The 22,365-nt window shown below is 41.8% G+C and overlaps 1 protein-coding gene across 2 annotated transcripts in view; it reads right to left on the bottom strand.

Moving 5' to 3' along the window:
• The window catches only part of CTNNA2 (catenin alpha 2), a 747,858-nt gene that overhangs the window by 148,215 nt on the left and 577,278 nt on the right, over window positions 1-22,365 (bottom strand). For both annotated transcript variants that reach the window (XM_054029838.1, XM_054029839.1), the window contains exon 8: window positions 7,891-7,971. In XM_054029838.1, coding sequence (XP_053885813.1) covers window positions 7,891-7,971 — 81 coding nt within the window. The remainder of the gene's footprint in view (window positions 1-7,890; window positions 7,972-22,365) is intronic.

Below are 22,365 nucleotides of genomic sequence, written 5' to 3'. Positions count from 1 at the left end.
GGTTCCAGAAATGTACACCTTGCCAGAAACCTACACCTTTCTGAGCCCAAGCCTACGAAGTTCCTCTAGTTCACTGTATCTTCAGTGCTGGCAGTGACTTGTATGGAAGGTGAAAGAACACAGCACTTTGTTGTATTGTGCGCTCATTCCCTGTACTGTGTAATTCAGCAACGTACCCAGATTTCTATCCAAGACCAATATACCCTTGTACCAGGCTTTAGAACAAATGATTTAATAAAAGTACATGTAGACACAAAAACAATAACAGTACATATGTACCAAACATTATGCATAACATAAACATGCACTGCTGGCAAAAGCAAGTATCCCTTTGTGCTACCAAGTTATTTTACAGAAATAGCTTCCAGATTTCCACAACCAAGAGCAGTAGAGGAACTGCAGTTGAAGCAATGATGTATTAAGCCTCAAGAAGGAAGCTGATGAGATTCTAATGAGGAAAGGCTGATGCTGCAAGTGGCCTTAGGTTCAAAGTCATATACAAGTTGACTCAGGGTGGGGTCACTTTCAGAAATGCTAACATTTTGTCAGGAAGCATTCTGGTGTAGCAGGATGAAGCAATGTCACCAATCACACTGCAAATTCTCTAGGGGACAACTGAAACTTCATCTCTGGTAATACAATGCAACCTTAGAAAGAGAGGGTCAAATGGCTAATCTATTCATCTACAAGCTGACTGTAACATGACTTTGCATCAACTTTGCCTCTGCAAAATAAGTTGCTAGCAAATGCTCATCTAAAACTTAATTTAAAGCTGCAAGCTCTTCTGGGTATTCTATTATTACTTAGCAAATACATACAGCTTTGCAATCTTCAGAATTAGTTTATAAACTATCTAATGAATCCTCACGAGGCCCCAGAATTGCGTATTGTGATATCTGTGAAGCTCTCAGCTACTATCATGAAGGAAGCCATGACGTGACTGGAATAACGGAGACTTGGTGGGATAACTCACATGACTGGAGTACTGTCATGGATGGATATAAACTGTTCAGGAAGAACAGACAGGGCAGAAAAGGTGGGGGAGTTGCATTGTATGTAAGAGAGCAGTATGACTGCTCAGAGCTCCAGTATGAAACTGCAGAAAAACCTGAGAGTCTCTGGATTAAATTTAGAAGCGTGAGCAACAAGGGTGATGTCGTGGTGGGAGTCTGCTATAGACCACCAGACCAGGGGGATGAGGTGGAGGAGGCTTTCTTCCGGCAACTAACAGAAGTTGCTAGATCGCAGGCCCTGGTTCTCATGGGAGACTTTAATTATCCTGATATCTGCTGGCAGAGCAATACAGCAGTGCACAGACAATGCAGGAAGTTTTTGGAAAGTGTAGGGGACAATTTCCTGGTGCAAGTGCTGGAGGAACCAACTAGGGGCAGAGCTGTTCTTGACCTGCTGCTCACAAACAGGGAAGAATTAGTAGGGGAAGGAAAAGTGGATGGAAACCTGGGAGGCAGTGACCATGAGATGGTTGAGTTCAGGATCCTGACACAAGGAAGAAAGGAGAGCAGCAGAATACAGACCCTGGACTTCAGAAAAGCAGACTTTGATTCCCTCAGGGAACTGATGGGCAGGATCCCTGGGAGAATTACATGAAGGGGAAAGGAGTCCAGGGGAGCTGGCTGTATTTTAAAGAATCCTTATTAAAGTTTCAGGAACAAACCATTCCAATGTGTAGAAAGAATAGTAAATATGGCAGGTGACCAGCTTGGCTTAACAGTGAAAGCCTTGCTGATCTTAAACACAAAAAAGAAGCTTACAAGAAATGGAAGATTGGACAAATGACCAGGGAGGAATATAAAAATATTGCTCAGGCATGCAGGAGTGAAATCAGGAAGGCCAAATCACACTTGGAGTTGCAGCTAGCAAGGGATGTTAAGAGTAACAAGAAGGGTTTCTTCAGGTATGTTAGCAACAAGAAGGTGGTCACGGAAAGTGTGGGCCCCTTACTGAATGAGGGAGGCCAACTAGTGACAGAGGATGTGGAAAAAGCTAATGTACTCAATGCTTTTTTTGCCTCTGTCTTCACGAACAAGGTCAGCTCCCAGACCGCTGCACTGGGCAGCACAGCATGGGGAGGAGGTGACCAGCCCTCTGTGGAGAAAGAAGTGGTTTGCGACTATTTAGAAAAGCTCGATGAGCACAAATCCATGGGGCCAGATGCTGCATCCGAGGGTGCTAAAGGAGTTGGCAGATGTGATTGCAGAGCCTTTGGCCATTATCTTTGAAAACTCATGGCGATCGGGGGAGGTCCCGGATGACTGGAAAAAGGCTAATGTAGTACCCATCTTTAAAAAGGGAAGGAGGAGGATCCGGGGAACTACAGGCCAGTCAGCCTCACCTCAGTTCCTGGAAAAATCATGGAGCAGGTCCTCAAGGAATCAATTCTGAAGCACTAAAGGAGAGGAAAGTGATCAGGAACAGTCAGCACGGATTCACCAAAGGCAAGTCATGCCTGACTAACCTAATTGCCTTCTGTGAGGAGATAACTGGCTCTGTGGATGAGGGGAAAGCAGTGGATGTGTTATTCCTTGACTTTAGCAAAGCTTTTGATACGGTCTCCCATGGTATTCTTGCCGGCAAGTTAAAGAAGTATGGGCTGGATGAATGGACTATAAGGTGGATAGAAAGCTGGCTAGATAGTCGGGCTCAACGAGTAGTGATCAATGGCTCCATGTCTAGTTGGCAGCCGGTATCAAGCGGAGTGCCCCAAGGGTCAGTTCTGGGGCCAGTTTTGTTCAATATCTTCATTAATGATCTGGAGGATGGCATGGACTGCACTCTCAGCAAGTTTGCAGATGACACTAAACTGAGAGGAGTGGTAGATACGCTGGAGGGTAAGGATAGGATACAGAGGGACCTAGACAAATTAGAGGATTGGGCCAAAAGAAACCTGATGAAGTTCAACAAGGACAAGTGCAGAGTCCTGCACTTAGGACGGAAGAATCCCATGCACTGCTACAGACTAGGGACTGAATGGCTAGGCAGCAGTTCAGCAGAAAAGGACCTAGGGGTTACAGTGGACGAGAAGCTGGATATGAGTCGACAGTGTGCCCTTGTGGCCAAGAAGGCTAACGGCATTTTGGGCTGTATAAGTAGGGGCATTGCCAGCAGATCGAGGGACGTGATCGTTCCCCTCTATTCGACATTGGTGAGACCTCATCTGGAGTACTGTGTCCAGTTTTGGGCCCCACACTACAAGAAGGATGTGGAAAAATTGGAAAGAGTCCATTGGAGTGCAACAAAAATGATTAGGGGTCTGGAGCACATGACTTATGAGGAGAGGCTGAGGGAACTGGGATTGTTTAATATGCAGAAGAGAAGAACTACCTGAAAGGGCGTTTCAAAGAGGATGGATCTAGACTGTTCTCGGTGGTAGCAGATGACAGAACAAGGAGCAATGGTCTCAAGTTGCAGTGGGGCAGGTTTAGGTTGGATATTAGGAAAAGCTTTTTCACTAGGAGGGTGATGAAGCACTGGACTGGGTTACCTAGGGAGGTGGTGGAATCTCCATCCTTAGGAGTTTTTAAGGCCCGTCTTGACAAAGCCCTGGCTGGGATGATTTAGTTGGGGATTGGTCCTGCTTTGGGCAGGGGGTTGGAGATAGATTTGAATCCGTAGACTATCTAAGAATATTATGTAAGCATCTGTCCATGGAATAATTTGCATTATATGGATTTAGATACCATAAAGCCTACTGCAATAGAATACATTTTCTGGGGTTAGTTTTCCCCTTTGTCTAGGGTGCCCAGATAGCAAGGGGGTGAGGTATAATAGGTGCCTATATAAGAAAAAGCCTCAAATATTGGGACTGTTCCTATAAAATCAGGACATCCGGTCACCCTACCTTTGTCTAACAGCTTGGCCTAATGCTCATGTTTTTGCTCCTGGAGACGCTAGCGTATACATGAATTTTGAATGGCTTTCAAAGTGCTGTAAAATACGATTTGTTCCCAGAGTTCATAAGCAACGGTAATGCAACTTCCTCTCAATGGTGCTGCCCCACATAAAGAGCATAAAATGATATGCTAAGACAAGAGATGTAACAAGAAGGGTCAAGGATAAGGGCCAAATGCTAAAGATGGAGTTAAATCGAGGTTCTCTCAAATATTCTTTTAGTCGGTTGATACAAGAAACCAATTAATAAGTGTGCCAATGATACAGAGGATTTTATTTATGAATTATATAAACTTACATATATAATGTGTTTCATGGTTTTCTACCATTCTAAAGATTTGGACCACCAAATGAATTTACTGAAATGAAAATGTTATCCTAGTGATTTTTGGATTTTTAACGTTACAATCCTGATTCCTATTCTTTTAGTACAACATCCTGTGAACTAAAGCTCCGCAGAGAGTAAACTCTGTTTCACAAAAGACTGAGATTCTGAAATCTGTTTTCATGACTATTCAGAACAACCCCCCCCCCCCCCAAAACTTCTAAATTCTCCGCAGCACAAAGCTCTGATTTGGTTGCCATCGTATAGTGATCAAAACATTTTAATTACGGTAACTCAAAGAAACACTGGTGAAAAGTGGCTGAACAAGATCAGCTGCTAAACTGAAGGAGAATCTGGGGCACAGAGACTGTGGCAGCAATGGTAGGAGGCAGCGGAATTAACAGGTGGAACACCAGTGGTGGTGACAGCGGAACAGCTGGTACACACTGCTAACTCTACTCCAAATGATCTATAGCCATGTTGGCCATCACTGTATTCAGCCTGCATGTAAGCCAAATTCTTCCCTGTTTATCTTTGTTCCAGTGTTCCCGCCGAGTCACAGTGTCTCAAAGATTGGGTGTACATGCTGTTTCTGATTAGTTGTAATATTTAAACTATAGAGTTAGTATTTTTTTCTCAATGGAGAGAATATACAAACAAAATAACTGGCAACAGCAGGCTTCTCACTGCTGTGATCTTTCTTGTCGGCTGTAGCATACTACGAAGGATGTTTCCAATTGGGGGGGTTGGTTTGTTTCCTTTAGACAAACTTGGGTGTACAAAAAAGGAAAAAATCTTGCCAATTGGCACAACTTGTTATCAGACACAGAAGTCTCTGCTTTTCCCAAACAACTGAAAACAAAGTAAGTGGCAGCAGGAAGCAGTAGGCTGCTGTGGGACACTTGCTTCTAAGCACTTATTCCGTCTGACTCAGTTTGATATTATTCTCATTCACAGTTGACATGCAGATGTAAAAATTAAATCTACATAATATTTTTCAAATACCCAGAGGATTCAAAGTGATGATTATAAAGGGTGTTATTCCTCCAAAAGGGGAAAACGGATACTACTAGAAATTGTGAAATGGATTTTGAACACCAGATTCCCCAACCACAACCATGTCAGCATGTCCATGTATTCCTTTGTCTAACCAAATAAAGCCCTCAATGAGATCTGGAGTAGAATGGCCTGGGGGAAAAAAAAATCAGTCTGACTGCTGAAGCCTGGGAAGAGAGCGCTTTCTGACAGAAGGAAGACAATCCCTCCCTTGCCCACAAATTCATTTTGTAGATCACCCAGTTCTAGGTAAATAACAATGAGCTGGGGGAGTCTGATTGACAATAACTTAAAGAGGCTCCTACTCTAAAAGGGTATTATTCTGCTTAGAGAATGTGCAATGTGCCTCGGGTGGCAGAGGATCAGGATTCATCACGAAATTTGGTCCGCTAGTTGGATCATTAGCTTCCTTGGCCAGCACCAGGTACTGATGTCATGACATGAACGCTAAACCATGTCCCTGGATGGCATGATGAGGCGCTATGTTTGCTGTCCCTGAAAAATGTCTGCTTATAATGTGATTAATTCACAAGTGAAAAGATTGCAAACTGCCAGCCCTGAAGTCTCAAACTTGGTTCATTTCTTCTTGAACCTCCTTGCCTATTATAAAGAATCTATTGGACAAATCCTGCCAACTCCACATGTGCAAACACCCTGTCTTCAGATATGTCCTCAGTGATACCGGTGTAATATCATTGCTTAAGTGGAGTTTCATAGCTGCAACTGAGTGGAGATTAGCACTCATTCTCTTGATGATACAGAAGGAGAAATAAAATGCAGTTTATGTCTCTTAGCTGTGGTCAATTTCCACTCTGATTATACACTCTTCAGTGCTGTGACTGTCTTCCTGTTCATTTCCATAGCACCTACTACATTTGTGATTTGATTATAATGAGAAGGGCCTTGGGCTGCTACAGTAACTCTAATAAATAATAGACTCTTCAGGGCTAGCAGGAATAAAACCCAGATAGAATGTTAGAGGTTTTAGTTCCAATTCTGCAAAAACCGACATACACTTAACTTTGCTCACATGATTAGCTCCAACTTACTTTTGTGGTTGAAGTTAGTAGAGATGATGCCGAATGAACACAAGGAACAGTTGTGTTGAGTAAGGAGGTGCCATTTTACATAGTCCCATCTGAGACTGGAACCTGATTTCAGACATGAGCCATGCAAGTCATTGCTGGGGGCCCCACACAGAATAGCAACTTGTGTGTTGACCTTGTACATCACTCTAGCAGTGGGAACAGAGTGGGAGACAACATATGGTGCAAACCGCACTCTTGCAGCTTGAGGTCTCAAACATCAGGAGGCTGGATCTGCAGAGATGCAGTATTTTTCTGCTCTCGTTAACTTCAGCAACAGAGATAATGTTCGCTTTCCTACAGCATGGCTGATGATTCATACTGGGGGCGGGTCCAACTATAACACATTGTAAAACTGAAACATTGTTTATTATTACAGTATTGCAATGCGCATTGGGGCCAATATTTTCATACCTGGGTGTCAAAAGGGAAGTAGCTAAATGAATGGCCTAATTTTCAAGGTGATGAGCACTCACATACATAAAAACGGTGGATGCCTAGCACCTCTGCAAGCAAGGCTACTTATACAGGTACCTAAATACAGACTTGGGTGCTTATTTCATCATGCTTATTTGCATAGTTTGGCCTGTTTGTATACAGCAATGGTCTGATTGGCCAGCTCATCCTTTCTGATAATGTCTCAACCATGGACCAACTCAGTGCTGGGATTTCATCACACAAAAGAAGAGGAAGGTCCTTCTATCCTTAATGTGAAATTGGGAAAGCACCAAGGAAATTTAATTTAGGGGGGGAAAAATCCAACTCCCTCCTCCCCCATGCAGTTGCCCATCTCCAGTTTCAGTATTTTGCATCATATTATTCTGTTACAAAATACATTGCCTAGCAGAATAAGGAAAAAATAGTATGGAAAAAGCAATAAGCACTTTTTCACTACTGTTTTTCCATCTTCTCCCTATCCATATGCTTTCTCCATTTAACAAGCATTTTAGGCGGGTTTCCTTTTAAAATGTTAGAGGCTTTGGCTCCAGTCCTACAAACACACACGTGCTTAACATTATTCACGTTAATAATTCCATGTATTTCAATGGGACTACTCATATGAGCAAAGATAAGCACATACGTCGGTGGCTGCAGAAGAACATAAGAACGGCCCTATTGGGTCAGACCAAAGATCCATCTAGCCCAGTATCCTGTCTGCTGACAGTGGCCAGTGCCCCAGAGGGAATGAACAGATCAAGTGATCCATCCCAAGTCACTCATTCCCAGCTTCTGGCTTCACAACTGGCTTTAGTGGTTCCAGAGGCAACTAAAGCTTAGAGTGTTTTCCCTCCTCCTCGACATAAAGAGCACTGGGTGATTCATCTAGCAGGTAATTCAGTTTCTCCATTGTTACTCAGCGGGTATTAAACCTGCAGCCACCATTAATTATAATGTAATAATAAATCATAAACAGATCATGCATTTTTCTAATTCTACTAGTGTCAAAGACTGTCTGAACAGGCAGAACAATAACTTTCTTGAAAACGAACATGCATAATGAAGAGCACAAAATACCTGTCTTCGTAGATCCCTTGTTTTTTTGGTCATCTTGTCAATGGCAATGTTCAGTGGGTCCCCTTTTTCTTTTCTCCCAGTCTATTAAAAAAAATATGTTTTTATGGTTAAAAAACAGTTCAAAGATGCAAAAAAAAAAAAAATACAGTCTAAATATACAGGTTTTAAAATTCTGAAAATGTATCAAAAGCAGCATTCAGTACTTTCAAAAAACACCTAAATATCTATGTATACATACAGTAAATCTATCTCTGTATTGTTTGCACCCATCTCAGCACAAATAAAGGTTTCTTTTCAATATACGTTATCAACCACACTATTAAGGGGACACTGCTGAGTATAGCAGATTTTTGAACAATTCATAAAAGGATAGAAAAAGGAGATTAATGTGACTTACTAGACAGTTCAGAACTTTTGCACTGATACATTATGTTCGCATACTATAGCACTTGCTGCCAAAAATGGCAAGACCTCTCACTATATAACAAATATTAAGAGTTTCTAATCTCTGTCCTGCCAGGCGGTGGGTATGTTAAACATGATAATAAGCAGCAAAACAGCTTGAGGACAGAAGGAAAATGTTCCAAATGATTGTAACAAGAATTATACTGGCAGACATCAGATATAGTATAAAGGAGACTTCCACTTAAAGCGCTCTCTTGTGCGGGAAGTCTCAAAGCAAAGATCCTCAATGAAGATTAAAAAGGGGAGGGGGAGAAAGGGGAAGTTTTCTGCAGCTTAGGGTAAAAAAAAAAATCTTTTTAAAGTTCCAAGGTACAAAAAAGTTTTAAGTGACTGTCAGCTGTATTATCTTTCTTTTAGGAGAAGGCTGCTTCTCTAAAGATTTGCTAAATTTCTTATCACATTGAAATCTATTTGCTAGGTAGGGTTTTGTTTATCAAGAATAAAAAAGAACTCTTCAATCCTTTCTCCCATTTTCTTTTCCCACATCTGTTTTCAAATATCATATTTACAATGATCCCCCACATATGATTAACCAGGATTTTGTACTTCCAAAAGAGCCTAACAGCGTATATTTCTGGGATCTACTGAAAATTCACTTTCAAAAGGTTTTTTAAACCTACCCTTTCAATAATGATTTCTCTAAGACATATGACTGTGCTATCAACTCTAAATGGTCATCTTCTCATCCTCTGCTTTAACCATTTAGCTGAGTCAATGTTTGACTTGTATTACTGTAATGTTAATTCTGATAAAAGGCCAATGCATTTATAATCAGTCAGGAATCTGTAAATCCTCTGCAGCTCCTCTTTTCTCAATCTAGAAATTCAAACATTACAGTAGCAAACGACAATAGAATTTCAAACAAAATACAATTTTACTCATTAGGTTCAGAAAAAAAAAATCAATGATAAACTGATTGAAGTGAATTGTACACACCCACACAAGAGAATAGGGACTATAAACCCCTTCCATATTTTACAACAGAATATATTTGTGTAGCCCACTGGTGAGTTGGTAGTACAGGTGTGTCATCCCCCCTACCCCAAGGCACTAGTGTGTCAGTCAAGTTAGTGGGCACTGTGCTTTTAAATGGTTAGCCTACAGTTTGTCAAGGTGAAATTTAATATTACAAACAAAGGAAAGATATTTGGACTGATAAGATATGTAATCAAAACATATTTGAATTGTGGCAATGGAAAGAGGGATTGTCAAGTGTGCTGGTCTATATAATATCAATACAATCAAGGTGCTAGTTTAAACTTAGAATATAAAGCTGTACTCTCATAAAAAAAAATCCAGTAACTGTTACATATATTTTAACTGTTTCCAGTAAAGCAGCTTAGTGACATTAGTATTCAATGCCACTTTCATTTCTCTGTTGAGAGACTATGTATGTAATGTATCAGAGGAGTAGCCGTGTTAGTCTGGGTCTGTAAAAAGTGACAAAGAGTCCTGTGGCACTTTATAGACTAACAGACGTATTGGAGCATAAGTATGCGTCTGACGAAGTGGGTATTCACCCACGAAAGCTTATGCTCCAATACATCTGTTACACTTAAAGGTGCCACAGGACTCTCTGTTGCTTTTTACAGGACTCTGTCGCTTTTTATGTATGTAATGTTATTTAAGGTCTCTCCTTCTCCTCTCTCTTCAAGCTGGCTACCAGGTGAAGTTCTGATCCCAGAGCTGTTGCAAGAGGTAAAACTGTATGAAATATTTTAATCCATGGATTGCCATCATAGGGATAATACCTCATTGTTATGTAAAAAGAGCTGCCAATAAACAATGCAAGTTACTCTGCATATTAGCAAAATGATAATAATTAATATGCTAATCAACATAATTTAAAGCCACTTCAGGATGAATTTTTTAAATAGTCACATCACTATGCAACAATTGACTAGCATTTATGAACTCATTTGGTGCAGGGCAAATTTTTCTTGGGTCCTCCCTTGATTTCAGTGATGCAGAATCAAGTACTTCCATTTAGTACCCATTAAAAGGGATCATAAAGCTGCCCTGACCAGGCAGCTGGGAATTCTCCCAAAGTTCAACCCTCTCAGTGCAGGGGTCAAGCCAGGGCTGATGGGGGACAAGGATAGAGCATGCTGTGTTATGGCTATCTCCAGCCATTCTAAGCACCATTGCAAGGCACAATAATTTATAGCAGCGAACCTGAGCCTGGTCTAAATTATGCCATGGACCGAACCAACATCAAAAGTCCTGGGGAAGAACAGAGATGGGATACATCCATCTTGTCCTCCCTTACCCTCATAACCAGGTCCTCTGCAAACAGAACTCTATTGCAGCTGAGGATCTAGCCTTTGCAATCCAGTTCTGAATGTCCCAAACGTAATTTCTTGGGAGACTGTTCTGATGTCTTACACAACTACTCAATGTCACCCAGAATTACTCTGAGCATGAGTAGTTGTGGAAAGGGAGGCATTGTAACCCTTTACAAATATACACCTTCTTAATTTCAAACACATTATTTTGATTGACCCAATATGCTTTGGAAGTAATGTCATTCCCTCAGAGTTTATATGTGGAGATATACCTATTTCATAGAACTGGAAGGGATCCTGAAACATCATCGAGTCTAGCCCCCTGCCTTCACTAACAGGACCAAGTACTGATTTTGCCCCAGATCCCTAAGTGGCCCCCTCAAGGATTGAACTCATAACCCTGGGTTTAACAGGTTAATGCTCAAATCACTGAGCTATCCCGCCCTCCTGAACAATACCTCTATTGTTGCTGTTTACATTTGTAAAGGGTTACAATGCCTCCCTCAGTACACAGTTTCAAACAGGAGAGCAAGAGCAACACCTTAAATAAATAGTATTATTGGCAAAAATGGCATGGCACGTGATGTTACATAGCATCCGGCAGCTCTGTCAAATGCCATCTGTTGTAGGCTGAAAATATAAAACATAAAATATATATGTTATAAAAGTTTATTTATTGTAGTCTTTAAAAACTCTTGTATCAGAATTGTTATGGGGTAGATCTTCTGCCTGGGTTCCTTGAAGGGAACTGGCTGACAAAGTGAGGCCTTACACTCAATATCAGGGCATTTCTCTGTCCCCCTCCCCCCCCCCATCCGGGGGGCATGAAAAGTACTTTGGAACTGGGGGAGAGAGGCGCAGAACCTGTGGCAGGTGTGGGAGGAGGGAATGTGGGGCACACACAGCCCCAGACATGGGAGGGAGAAGGAAATGGGAGGCCCAAAGAGCCTCTTGCATGAGGAGGTAGAATGGAATAACCCAGATACAGGGAAAGGTGGAGATGCGGGGCACACGCATCAGCTTCTGCCAGGTCAGTAATTCCATCATCACAACTCAAGCTTAACTATTCACATATTATTTCTCTGTCAGGACATTTTCACATACCATCTCCATCAATTTTAGTCCCATCCAAATAGCCCGGGAGCCATTCCTCTCCTTGTCCGGTTTCTTTTCAGCCAACTGGGATGGGTCTTTTTCAAAGGGCTACTGACAAGTATCTATTAACGATTGTCTTCAAAAAGTTGTGGAAGATGGGAAAGATTCCAGAGGATGGGGAAAAGACAAATATAATGCCTATCCATAAAAATGGGAAATAAGGACAACCCAGGAAATTACAAACCAGTCAGTTTAACTTCAGTACCCAGAAAAATAATGGAGCAAATAATTAAACAATAGATTTGCAAACACCTAGAGAATAATATGGTGATAAGTAACAGTCAGCATGGATTTGTTAAGAATAAATTCCTAATAGCTTTCTTTGACAGGGTAACAAGCCTTGTGAATAGGGGGGGAAGTGGTAGATGTGGTATATTTTGACTTTAGTAAGTCTTTTGATACGGTCTCGCATGACCTTTTCATAAACAAACTAGGGAAATACAACCTAGATGGAGCTACTATAAGGTGGGAGCAGTTATCAGTGGTTCACAGTCAAACTGGAAGGGCATATCAAGTGGAATCCTGCATGGGTCAGTTCTCGATCCAGTTCTGTTCACTATCTTCATCAATGATTGATATAATGGCATAGAGAGTACACTTATAAAGTTTTGGATGATACCAAGCTGGGAGGGGTTGCAAATGCTTTGGAGGATAGGATTAAAATTTAAAATGACCTGGAGAGAAGACTGAGAGGGGACATGATAGCAGTTTTCAGGTATTTAAAAGGGTGACATAAGGAGGAGGGAGAAAACCTGTTCATCTTAGCCTCTAAGGATAGAACAAGAAGCAATGGGCTTAAACTGCAGCAAGGGAGGTCTAGGTTGGACATTAGGAAAAAGTTCCTAACTGTCAGGGTGGTTAAACACTGGAATAAATTGCCTAGGAAGGTTGTGGAATCTCCATCTCTGGAGATATTTAAGAGTAGGTTAGATAAATGTCTATCAGGGATGGTCTAGACAGTATTTGGTCCTGCCATGCGGGCAGGGGACTGGACTCGATGACCTCTCGAGGTCCCTTCCAGTCCTAGAATCTATGATGGACATCATTATAAAGTCATAGAGATAAAAAAGGGACCTTGAGCTGAGATCCTGTATGCTGAATATTCACCCAACTGAGTTGTGACGTTATAAGTGTAATATATCTCAGTGGAAGGTGACAGGGCCAGAAAGAGTGAATTAACTCACTGACTGACCTGACCCATGGCTGACCTGTAGAGACTGGTTAGGAAGATAGGCAAATGAATAGAGCTTTGAAATGTACGTCTGTATTGTTAGAGGTAGAAGGGTAGATGTTTGTCAGGTCTTGTGATGTAAGCAAACAAGTCTTGTCTATTGCTATAGCTTTAATTCAAAGATAAAAAAAGGAATATTAACATTTATGATGATACTTGAGTGAAATAGTATTATTGTCTATATGTCTCTTTGAAGGTTGTGGTAACCTGTATCTGAATTGTTTAATGGATAAATTATCCTGGGCTAATTGCCATGATGTTTAGAAGAAGGCACGTTGAGCCTATTGTTTTCTCAGGCCAAAAGGCTGCGGGAAATGTATAAAAACCTTGGGACACGATCCTTCTGCATCTCAGATCTGCTTTGGGTTTCAAGAGGGGGAAACCTTAAGCCACAAGGATTGAGATCCCCAGTCATTGACTGGAGCCACCCTGAATATGGACATTGGACTATAACCTATGGACTATATCTAAAAAGACATTTGGCAACTACAAGCTCACCTCTGCTATGTATCTGATCCTCAAGAATTGAATTCAAGTCTGTATGTATATTGATCTTTTAACCAATACTCTCTCTCTTTTCTTTTTTAATAAAATTTAACTTAGTTAATAAGAATTGACTATAGTGTGTATTTTGGGTAAGATCTAAGTTATAAGTGGACCTGGGTATGTGGCTGATCCTTTGGGATTGGAAGAACCTTTTCTTTTATATGATGAGATAAGATTTTCAGTAATCATCATCATATCTGACAGGTGTGTCTGGACAGAGGCCTGAGGCTGGGTACTTTAAGGGAACTACGTTGTTTGGACTTCTGAGTAACCAATGAGGTACTATAGAAGCTGTTTTGTGCTGGCTTGGTAAATCTAAGCATTGGAATAACCACCAGCTTTTGGGGTTTGTATGCCCCGTTTTGTTTGCAGTTCACCCTAATTGAGTGACCTCAGCTGGCTCCCACAGGCAGCACCGTCACATGAGCATTATCACACTAGCATCAAAATCTAGATTTTATTAGCCAGAAGAAAGGTGACAGTAAACCCATATACAAACAGGGATGAGGTAGGTGCTGCATAGCACTCAAAGTGGCTTCTGTGATTACAGAGCTACATTGTTCCAGTGCAGACAGACGACACATTTGTTGTTATGTCACCAATAAAGAGGAAGACTTCAAAATAAAAAGTGTGGAAGAAACTACCTTCTTTTCCCTTTAAGATGTCTTATCTGGAAGGCTAGACAGAATAATGGTTCAAGTTATTACAATACAAAGAAACCCTTCTCTAGCTGTGTGAAAAGGAATCAGAAGATCCTATCATTTTCACACACTCAGATGCCTTCTGTCTTCTCTGCTGAGATAAGTGGAAGCTGGGAGAGCTCAGTCTAGTAATGTATTACATGTTGCATGATCAAGACAGACCAGCTGTCATTTATCCAGTAATTTAGCCCAAAGGAGACAGGTGGAAAGATTATCTATTGATCCAACAGCTACCATTCCTTAACATACTTTTTCCCCCCCATCATCACCTACCATAGATGCCTCCATTATTGGAGTTTATTCACAACGGCAACATCACACTGTTAAGGTGTACATTAATATTCAAAAATATACCAGTCCTAATATCTTCTTTTCACTGCTGAACAATATCACTCCTTTAAAACTATGTTTCTCTTCAACATCTTCATAAACGTGATGAACTGAAACTTAGTACTAGAAAAAAAAAAAACACAGAACAACAGACACAAGTGGCTGCTTTAAGTGGGAAGATAGGAAAATATGCTCTGGTATTTTTAGCCCTATGGACAATAAAAGGAGACTAAGTTGTGTCAGGAGAAGACTATACCACCTTTCCTATCAAATAAAGGTAAATGTCAATGATATTTGAAAACCCCAGCTTAAGTGGAGACAATGGTCAGGAAAATATATCTTGGATGAAAAATCAGCCCCCATATGAATAATCTGAATAGGATACTGCATTAGCCATAAATTAAGTTAAAAAAATGTAATATCTGACATATTAGGAAAAAGAATGAAATTTTTTTGGAAGTGATAGTCTCTCTCTCTCTCTCTATGTGTATATGTGTATATATATAAATAAAATCAGCCACATACAAACCAATTTTAACCTGATTAACTAGAGCAAAATAAGGATAGATGTGCAAATGACAATGTCACCAGAGAGCAGTACACAACTGACATTTTAATGAGAATTAGCATCAATAAACCTTTTGTTACTTGAGAAAGCCATATTTAGTTAACCCTTTTTTATCTCTGCACCCTGGGACAGAGACATAGTTAGACAAGATTCAACATATATCTCACAATTTCTATTGGCTAACATGCTTTGAACCACTTTGGGAAAACGGGCAATAGTTTAACTCTCAGCTGAATCTTTACAGTAGAAAAAAGTTGCCAAAATGTATGTCAATTTCTTAGAAAAATCCATCCTATTTAATTTTATACTTTCCCCAGTTTTAGTTTAAGAAAGGGCCTTCCACTCATCTATAAAAAAATAATAATCTTTTACTTCCTTCTTTTAACACCCTCCACAGAAGATAACAAACCTTATTAACTCTTAAGGCTTGTCTTCACTACCTGCCTGGATCGGCGGGTAGAAATCGATCTCTCAGGGATTGATTTATCGCGTCTCGTCAGGCCGCAACAATCGATCCCTGAATCGACACGCGTACTCCACCAGCACAGGTAGGAGTAAGCGCCGTCGACGGGGGAGCCGCGGCGGTCAATTTGCTGCCGTCCTCACGGTGGGGTAAGTCAGCTCGGATACGTCGAATTCAGCGACGCTATTCGCGTAGCTGAATTTGCGTACCTTAAATCGATCCCCCCCCCCCCAGTGTAGACCAAGCCTTAGAAACATGGAGTGAATTTCTGGCTCCACTGAAGTCAATGGTAAAACTCCCATTGACTTCAATGGGGCCAGGATTTCACCCATGATTTTACGTAATACCAGGATATATTTTCATTTTTGAATAGTAACTAACATTATTCACTTACCCAATCTGTCCTAATTCAAAGTGTGTACACACACATACAATTTTGTTAGGGATTCATCACATACACATTAAAACTGAGTATGTCCCATTTTTCTCTTGTCTATTTCCATAATTAAGTAAAGGAGGCGTGGGGAACTTTGCATAGATTAGGAAAAAAGCCCCACTTGGGATTCTTATTCCTAGTCAAGCCTTAATGGTTAATACTGTTGGTTATTTAGAGGTATTTACATAGAGGTAGGCTGGCTCAGCTCACACAGAAAATCAGCAAGGACAGAGCAGAAAGATTACTGTATGTAAGCTACCTTGCCTTACTGACCTATCGTGTTTATTCAGGGATCTTCCAAGTTGTAAGTTAGTTCCAGGCTATGGCTCAGTGGAGACTAGCAACTTGTTCATTAACACAAGCTCCAAACTGAAAATTCCTCCTAACTGTCTTCATGGGTTTTCAATCACATTAAAGATTTCCGGACATATCTTTGCTGGTGTAATTAGCACCATCTCCATGCCATTGGCATAAATTCTCTCTCTGTAGAGAACATCACAGAGATGCAAGTATAACAGTCATAAAGGCATGTGCCTCTCTAGCATACCCCTTTTGGCCTGTTGCGGCCCTGAAGGCAAGTTGCACTCAGTGCCCCTGGGGTCTTTTCAAACAGTTACCCAGACTAGATTAGTTCAATCCCTCTTTGCAGGTCTGGTTTACTCTCTCATTCTACAGAGGATAACTTACTTATTTAGCCACCCAAGTTCACAGCCACCCATTCTCACACCCATGTAAAAATCCTGCTCAATTTCCACTCATGTTCAGGAGGTCCCAGCCCTCCTGCCAGAGCTGGGTTGTACTTCAGACAAGCCTTCCATCCCTCTCCTTAAGACTGGGGCCTCTAAGCTGTTCTCCTTGGAGCTCAAGTAGTACTTTGGTCCAGTTGTAGAGCCTGTGGCAGCTTCTCCTCCAGCTGGCCCCTTTCCCAGTCACGCTCAGGCTGGGAGAGTTCAGCAGGCCTATTTCCCCCCACTACTGTCTTCTCCCTAAACTCTGGGCCCTCATAGAAGCCTTCTTGCTCTCTGCAGTGTCTACAGGTATCTGCCTTCTATGCAGTAGGAGGGCAGCATTTATGCTTGCTCCTACTCCCAGCTCATTCTTCTTTAGGAAGAGAAGCACTTTGCCCCACCCTCTCAGCAAGGCTACAGGTCATAGTCCCTTAAAGATACAGAACAGGAGTCCTTGTAAATGCTACTTCTTCCTGGGACCCCTTTCTTCTCCCCATACCTCCTCAGGTATTGAGTATCAACCAGCCCAAACCATTAAAGGGCCATGCCACATTATGGGGAGTACAGCCCAGGCGGCAGTATTCCCTTTAAGGGGCCAGCTACCCCATCCCAGACACATATTTGGTTTTGCCATGCACAATAAAATGAAGGCAATGTAAGAGAAGGAAACCATGAGATGGAGAACATGTAAATACATTCGGAGCACAATGCTTAATTATTTATATAAATTTAATGTCTGATTTCTATAACTCCACTATAAACAATAATGTGTAGATGTGTTTCCTAGTTTACTGTGTCACACAGATGAATGTAATTTGGCTTGGATGTTTACTAATATATGACTAGTTGTTTAATGTGGAAACAATCCACTATTTCATTCTATAAAGGCTCCTATTTAGCCCTCATCACCATCATATCTGAGCATCTTCCAGCGGGGTGTGTTAAGTGATGCGACTAACATTTATCAAGTGAGGTTTGTTCTTTCTGTCATCGTCTCATCGGGAGAAAATTGTGGTGTAGGGGAGTGTTTCCATTGAATTCAGTAGGCTTCAGAGACCCCAATCAGGATTAGGGCTTGATTACACCAGTTGCTGCACAACGGCAATTGCCATTAAAAATACCACATTTACCTTTTATCACAAAGTGGTTAATTAATGGACAAAACATTCTTCTGATGCTACTCTGTGATGCTGAAATTATTGGCACATTATGGCTCTGCAATGGCAAATGGTTTATTAATGTAAATTGTACATCCAGCTATGCATGACTGTACTATGTATTTTTCTACCTATCAACATTTGCTTTGCATGTTAGCCCCAAACCATTCAAGATCCATGATATTTTTCATAACAATACATTTAGCCATTTAAAAAAAAAATCACAAGTGGGAGGTTTCAAATGTGGGAGAAAATGCTTAAATAAAACACCAAAAATGTTAGTACCATCATAAATATTAGAAAAACTAATCATTTTTTCAATCATTTGCATGTTACTTTAATATTAAACATCACTATATAAATGTTATTTGCATATTCAGTATTCACTAAAATGGGGAATAACTGGCTAAGCAGTGATACTGCTGAAAAGGAAGTGGTGGTTACAGTGGCTCACAAATTGAATACGAGTCAACAATGTGATGCAGGTGCACAAAAGGCCAATATCATTCAGGGGTGTATTAAGAGGAGTGTCGTGTGTAAGACACAGGAGGCAACTATCCCACTCTGTTGGCACTGGTGAGGCCTCAGCTGGAGTACTGGTTCCAGTTCTGGCACCACACTATAAGAAAGGTGTGGACAAATTGGAGAATCCAGAGAAGAGCAACAACGATACGTTTAGAAAACCTGATCTCTGATGAAAGATTAAAAGAACTGTGCATGTTTAGTCTTGAGAAAAGACGACTAAGGGGGGGGGGGGGAACCTGACAGCAGTCTTCAGGTATTTTAAGGGCTATTATAAAGAGAACAGTAATCAGGTATTCTCCATGTCCACTCAAGGTAGGACAAGAAGTAAGGAGCTTAATCGGTAGCAAGGGAGATTTAGGTTAGATATTAGGAAAAGCTTTCTAACTATAACAATAGTTAAGTATTGGAATAGGCTTCCAAGAGAGGATGTGGAATTCCCATCATCAGAGGTTTTTAAGGATAGGTTAAACAAACATCTGTCGGGGATGGCCTAGGTATACTTGGTCCTGCTTCACTGCAGGGGGATGGACTAGAGGACCTCTCAAGGTCCCTTTCAGCCATAGGATTGTTAGCAAATAATATGTCTGAAATTGTGTGTGCTATAATAAATAAGTGCAATTAATACAATAATTAATTATATATTTCTAGTACATAGCAACTTTCAACCCAAAGGGTCCCAGAGTGTTTTCCAAACTATAAACAGAACTTTGCTCTTTATTTACATAACAAGGTCACTTTCTGCTGACACTTACAAGGTGAAAAATGCATCTATAATTGTATCTAACACTGTTGAATAATTTGGCTGCTGCCTCCTGCACCAGTTAAATCCTCTGAATGGTCATCAAGTGGAGAATGTATTGCAGTAATCCAATCCAAATAGAAGGATATTCTTCTTTGCACGGCATGCCATCAGCCAGTAAAAATCAGAAAGAGAAATATTGCAACTGGATTTGTAAATGGCTGGATAATTTTATGACTAATATTACCTGTTAATTTCAGGGTGCTATGCCTCTCTGAGTTCTCAAGAGTTCCTAAGGACACTATGTGCAAGTACACAGCTCCAATCCCTTCCTTTTCCACTGTGACAAAGTTCCTCCTCTACCTTGGTGGGTCCTGCGCTTATTGGCGGATTTTCTTGCCTCAGAGATTCACCATGTGGGATGGGGAACAGTCCAGAGACCTTCCCCCCTGGAAGAACCCACAGTCCAGATCAATTGGGAGGTTTGGGGGGAACCCAGGCCCGCCCTCTACTCTGGGTTCCAGCCCAGGGCCCTGTGGACTGCAGCTGCATATAGTGCCTCCTGTAACAGCTACATGACAGCTACAACTCCCTGGGCTACTTCCCCATGGCCTCCTCCAAACACCTTCCTTATTCTCACCACAGGACCTTCCTCCTGGTGTCTGATAACTCTTGTGCTCCTCAGTCCTCCAGCAGCACCCCCTCTCACTCTCAGCTCCTTGCGCCTCTTGCTCCCAGCTCCTCACACTTACACCACAAACTGAAGTGAGCTCCTTTTTAAAACCCAGGTGCCCTGATTAGCCTACCTTAATTGATTCTAGCAGTTTCTTCTTAATTGGCTCCAGGTGTCCTAATTAGCCTGCCTGAACTGGTTCTAGCAAGTTCCTGATTACTCTAGTGCAGCCCCTGCTCTGGTCACTCAGGGAACAGAAAACTACTCATCCAGAGACCAGTATATTTGCCCTCTACCAGACTCCTGCACCCCACTGGTCTGGGTCTGTCACACCACATAAGGTATTTGTGCTGTGACAGGGTGCTGGGCAAAGGGTTGCTGATTCAGCCCTCGGTCATGTCAGCTCCCATTTAGGGGAATAAATTTGCGCTGGCTGGGGGTAACCTGGCCCTAATTAGGGAAGCAGAGACAGCTACTGCCTAATTAGCCTGGGGCTGTACAAAAGCCTCAGAGGAAGGAAGCCAGGGTGGGAGCAGAAGCAGACGTGTAGCTCTTCCTTCCTATGGTGAAGAGCCAGTTGTATATGGAGAAATGGTGGTGGGAACATGTCTGTGAATAAACGGCACCAGTAGTTACTAACCCCAGGGTACCAGAGTGACTTTGTGAACCTAACAGACAGGAGCAAAGGGGGCCCTGCCACGCCCTGTTACAGTGCAACTCACTGCCTCTTTAGACACCCGAGTCCATTATTTAGAAGACAGTGACATTCTCAAAATTGCCACTCAGCTGCTACCTAGCCTTTTAGGTGCCTAACCTAGTTGGCATTCATAGTCACTAATCACTGATGCCATTACACAACTAATGCACTGCTTGGAGCCCTAGTGCAAACCAAAGCCATGGGCACCCTTAAACCCCTCTTCTCTTCCTGCCTCTCTCCTCAGCACTTCACTCCTGGCTATCTTGGACAGGATGAGAGTTGCTTCCATAGGCACCTGACTCTCCCCGTACAATGCATGGGGAATCTGGGGACCTAATTCAGGGCTTAGACTTCCATTAGGTGGCAGAGCAACTATGGACAAGGCACTGCAGTGTGTAAGTACCCTTATAGATCTGGCCCTAGGGGGCAGGTTTTCAACGGTATACAGGACTGGCACCTAGTAGGATTATGTAAAGCCGAATTCTCATTGATTTCAATGGCAGTTCGGTGCCTAACATGCTTAGCTGCTTTTGAAAAGCTGCCATTAGGGGCTGGATTCATAGAGGCGACTTAGGCGTGGCAATGCCTAACTTTTAGGCACCTAGCCAACCAGTGGAATTCACAGCCCTGAGCACGCTACCTTCACTGGACCCTGTAGGTGAGATAGGCAGGGTAACACCTACTTTGAGAATCCCACTGGGGCCTAGGTGAGAGATAGGTGTCTGGGCTCCTGCCTGAGGCAGCAGTGTGCATACCCAGCAGCAGAAACTTAGGCACATGGGACTTTTACAGTGAAAATTTAGGCACTTAGGGAATGCAGATGCCTCTAGAGTTAGTCAGTAGCTGAGCAGGGATTCTGTGAAATGCCAGCGTCACCTAAATATTGGCCTTAGCACCTCCTGGGAGTTTGAAAATCTGGGGAAAAGTGATCACTCACATTAACGCTATGTTCTCAGATAAAGAAATATGGGCACCACTTTGGGGTTGCTATCATCACACTGAATTTAAAATTACAAACAAGTAAACATTCAGGATCTAGAAGGGACCAGCTCTGTGAAGTCATTGGCGTTGCCTGGAAGAAGGTACTCAGCACCTCGAAAGGATTAGGCTCTCAGGATATAATCATATGTTTGTTGAAACTGGAACCTTGTATGACAAATTATTCACGTTTTTAGATACATTTTTCTCAGGGCAACCTTAGTATAACTACATACATCGGCATACCAATTTAAAGTTTTGTACTAATAAGATCCTTAGGGTAGTTTAAAGAATGCCTTTCAACTCGGATTGGCTATTGACAGTGCTAAACTGGGGGTGGGGGAATAGCAGCGAACATACAGTTTGGCTCAGAAGACACTAATGTACACAACTTGTTCTGTTACAGTTTAGTGCTTATAAAAAATAAACGTCTGGATGCAGCAGCTCAGCTGGTGGCAACTGCCATACCTCCACTGATGGCAATGGAGCTACGACAATTTACAGTTGATGAGGATCTGCCCTCCTCATCTTTTAAATGTAAGTTTGCAGATGCTTTCATTAAGAAGGTCAAAATCACTTACTCTCGGAAGCTAAATTATTCTCATTTCTTCATTGCCATCCATTTACATAGTGTCCACCACAAACTCCTAATTTAAGAACCAACTGCTTCCCAACTGTGAATTGTAATCTGCTTTTATATCTCCACCGCTCTGTTTCATAATCTCGGATAATTCAAGGAAAAGGGAAGAGGCAGTAAGCCCATGTCCCCATTCACATGATGGGACTATGTAAGGAAAA

This window comes from Malaclemys terrapin, chromosome 5 (genome assembly GCF_027887155.1).
Source record: "Malaclemys terrapin pileata isolate rMalTer1 chromosome 5, rMalTer1.hap1, whole genome shotgun sequence".
NCBI classification, from domain to species: Eukaryota; Metazoa; Chordata; order Testudines; family Emydidae; genus Malaclemys; species Malaclemys terrapin.
Note: the sequence above shows the minus strand (reverse complement) of the source record. Positions and strands in the feature narration are given on the sequence as shown.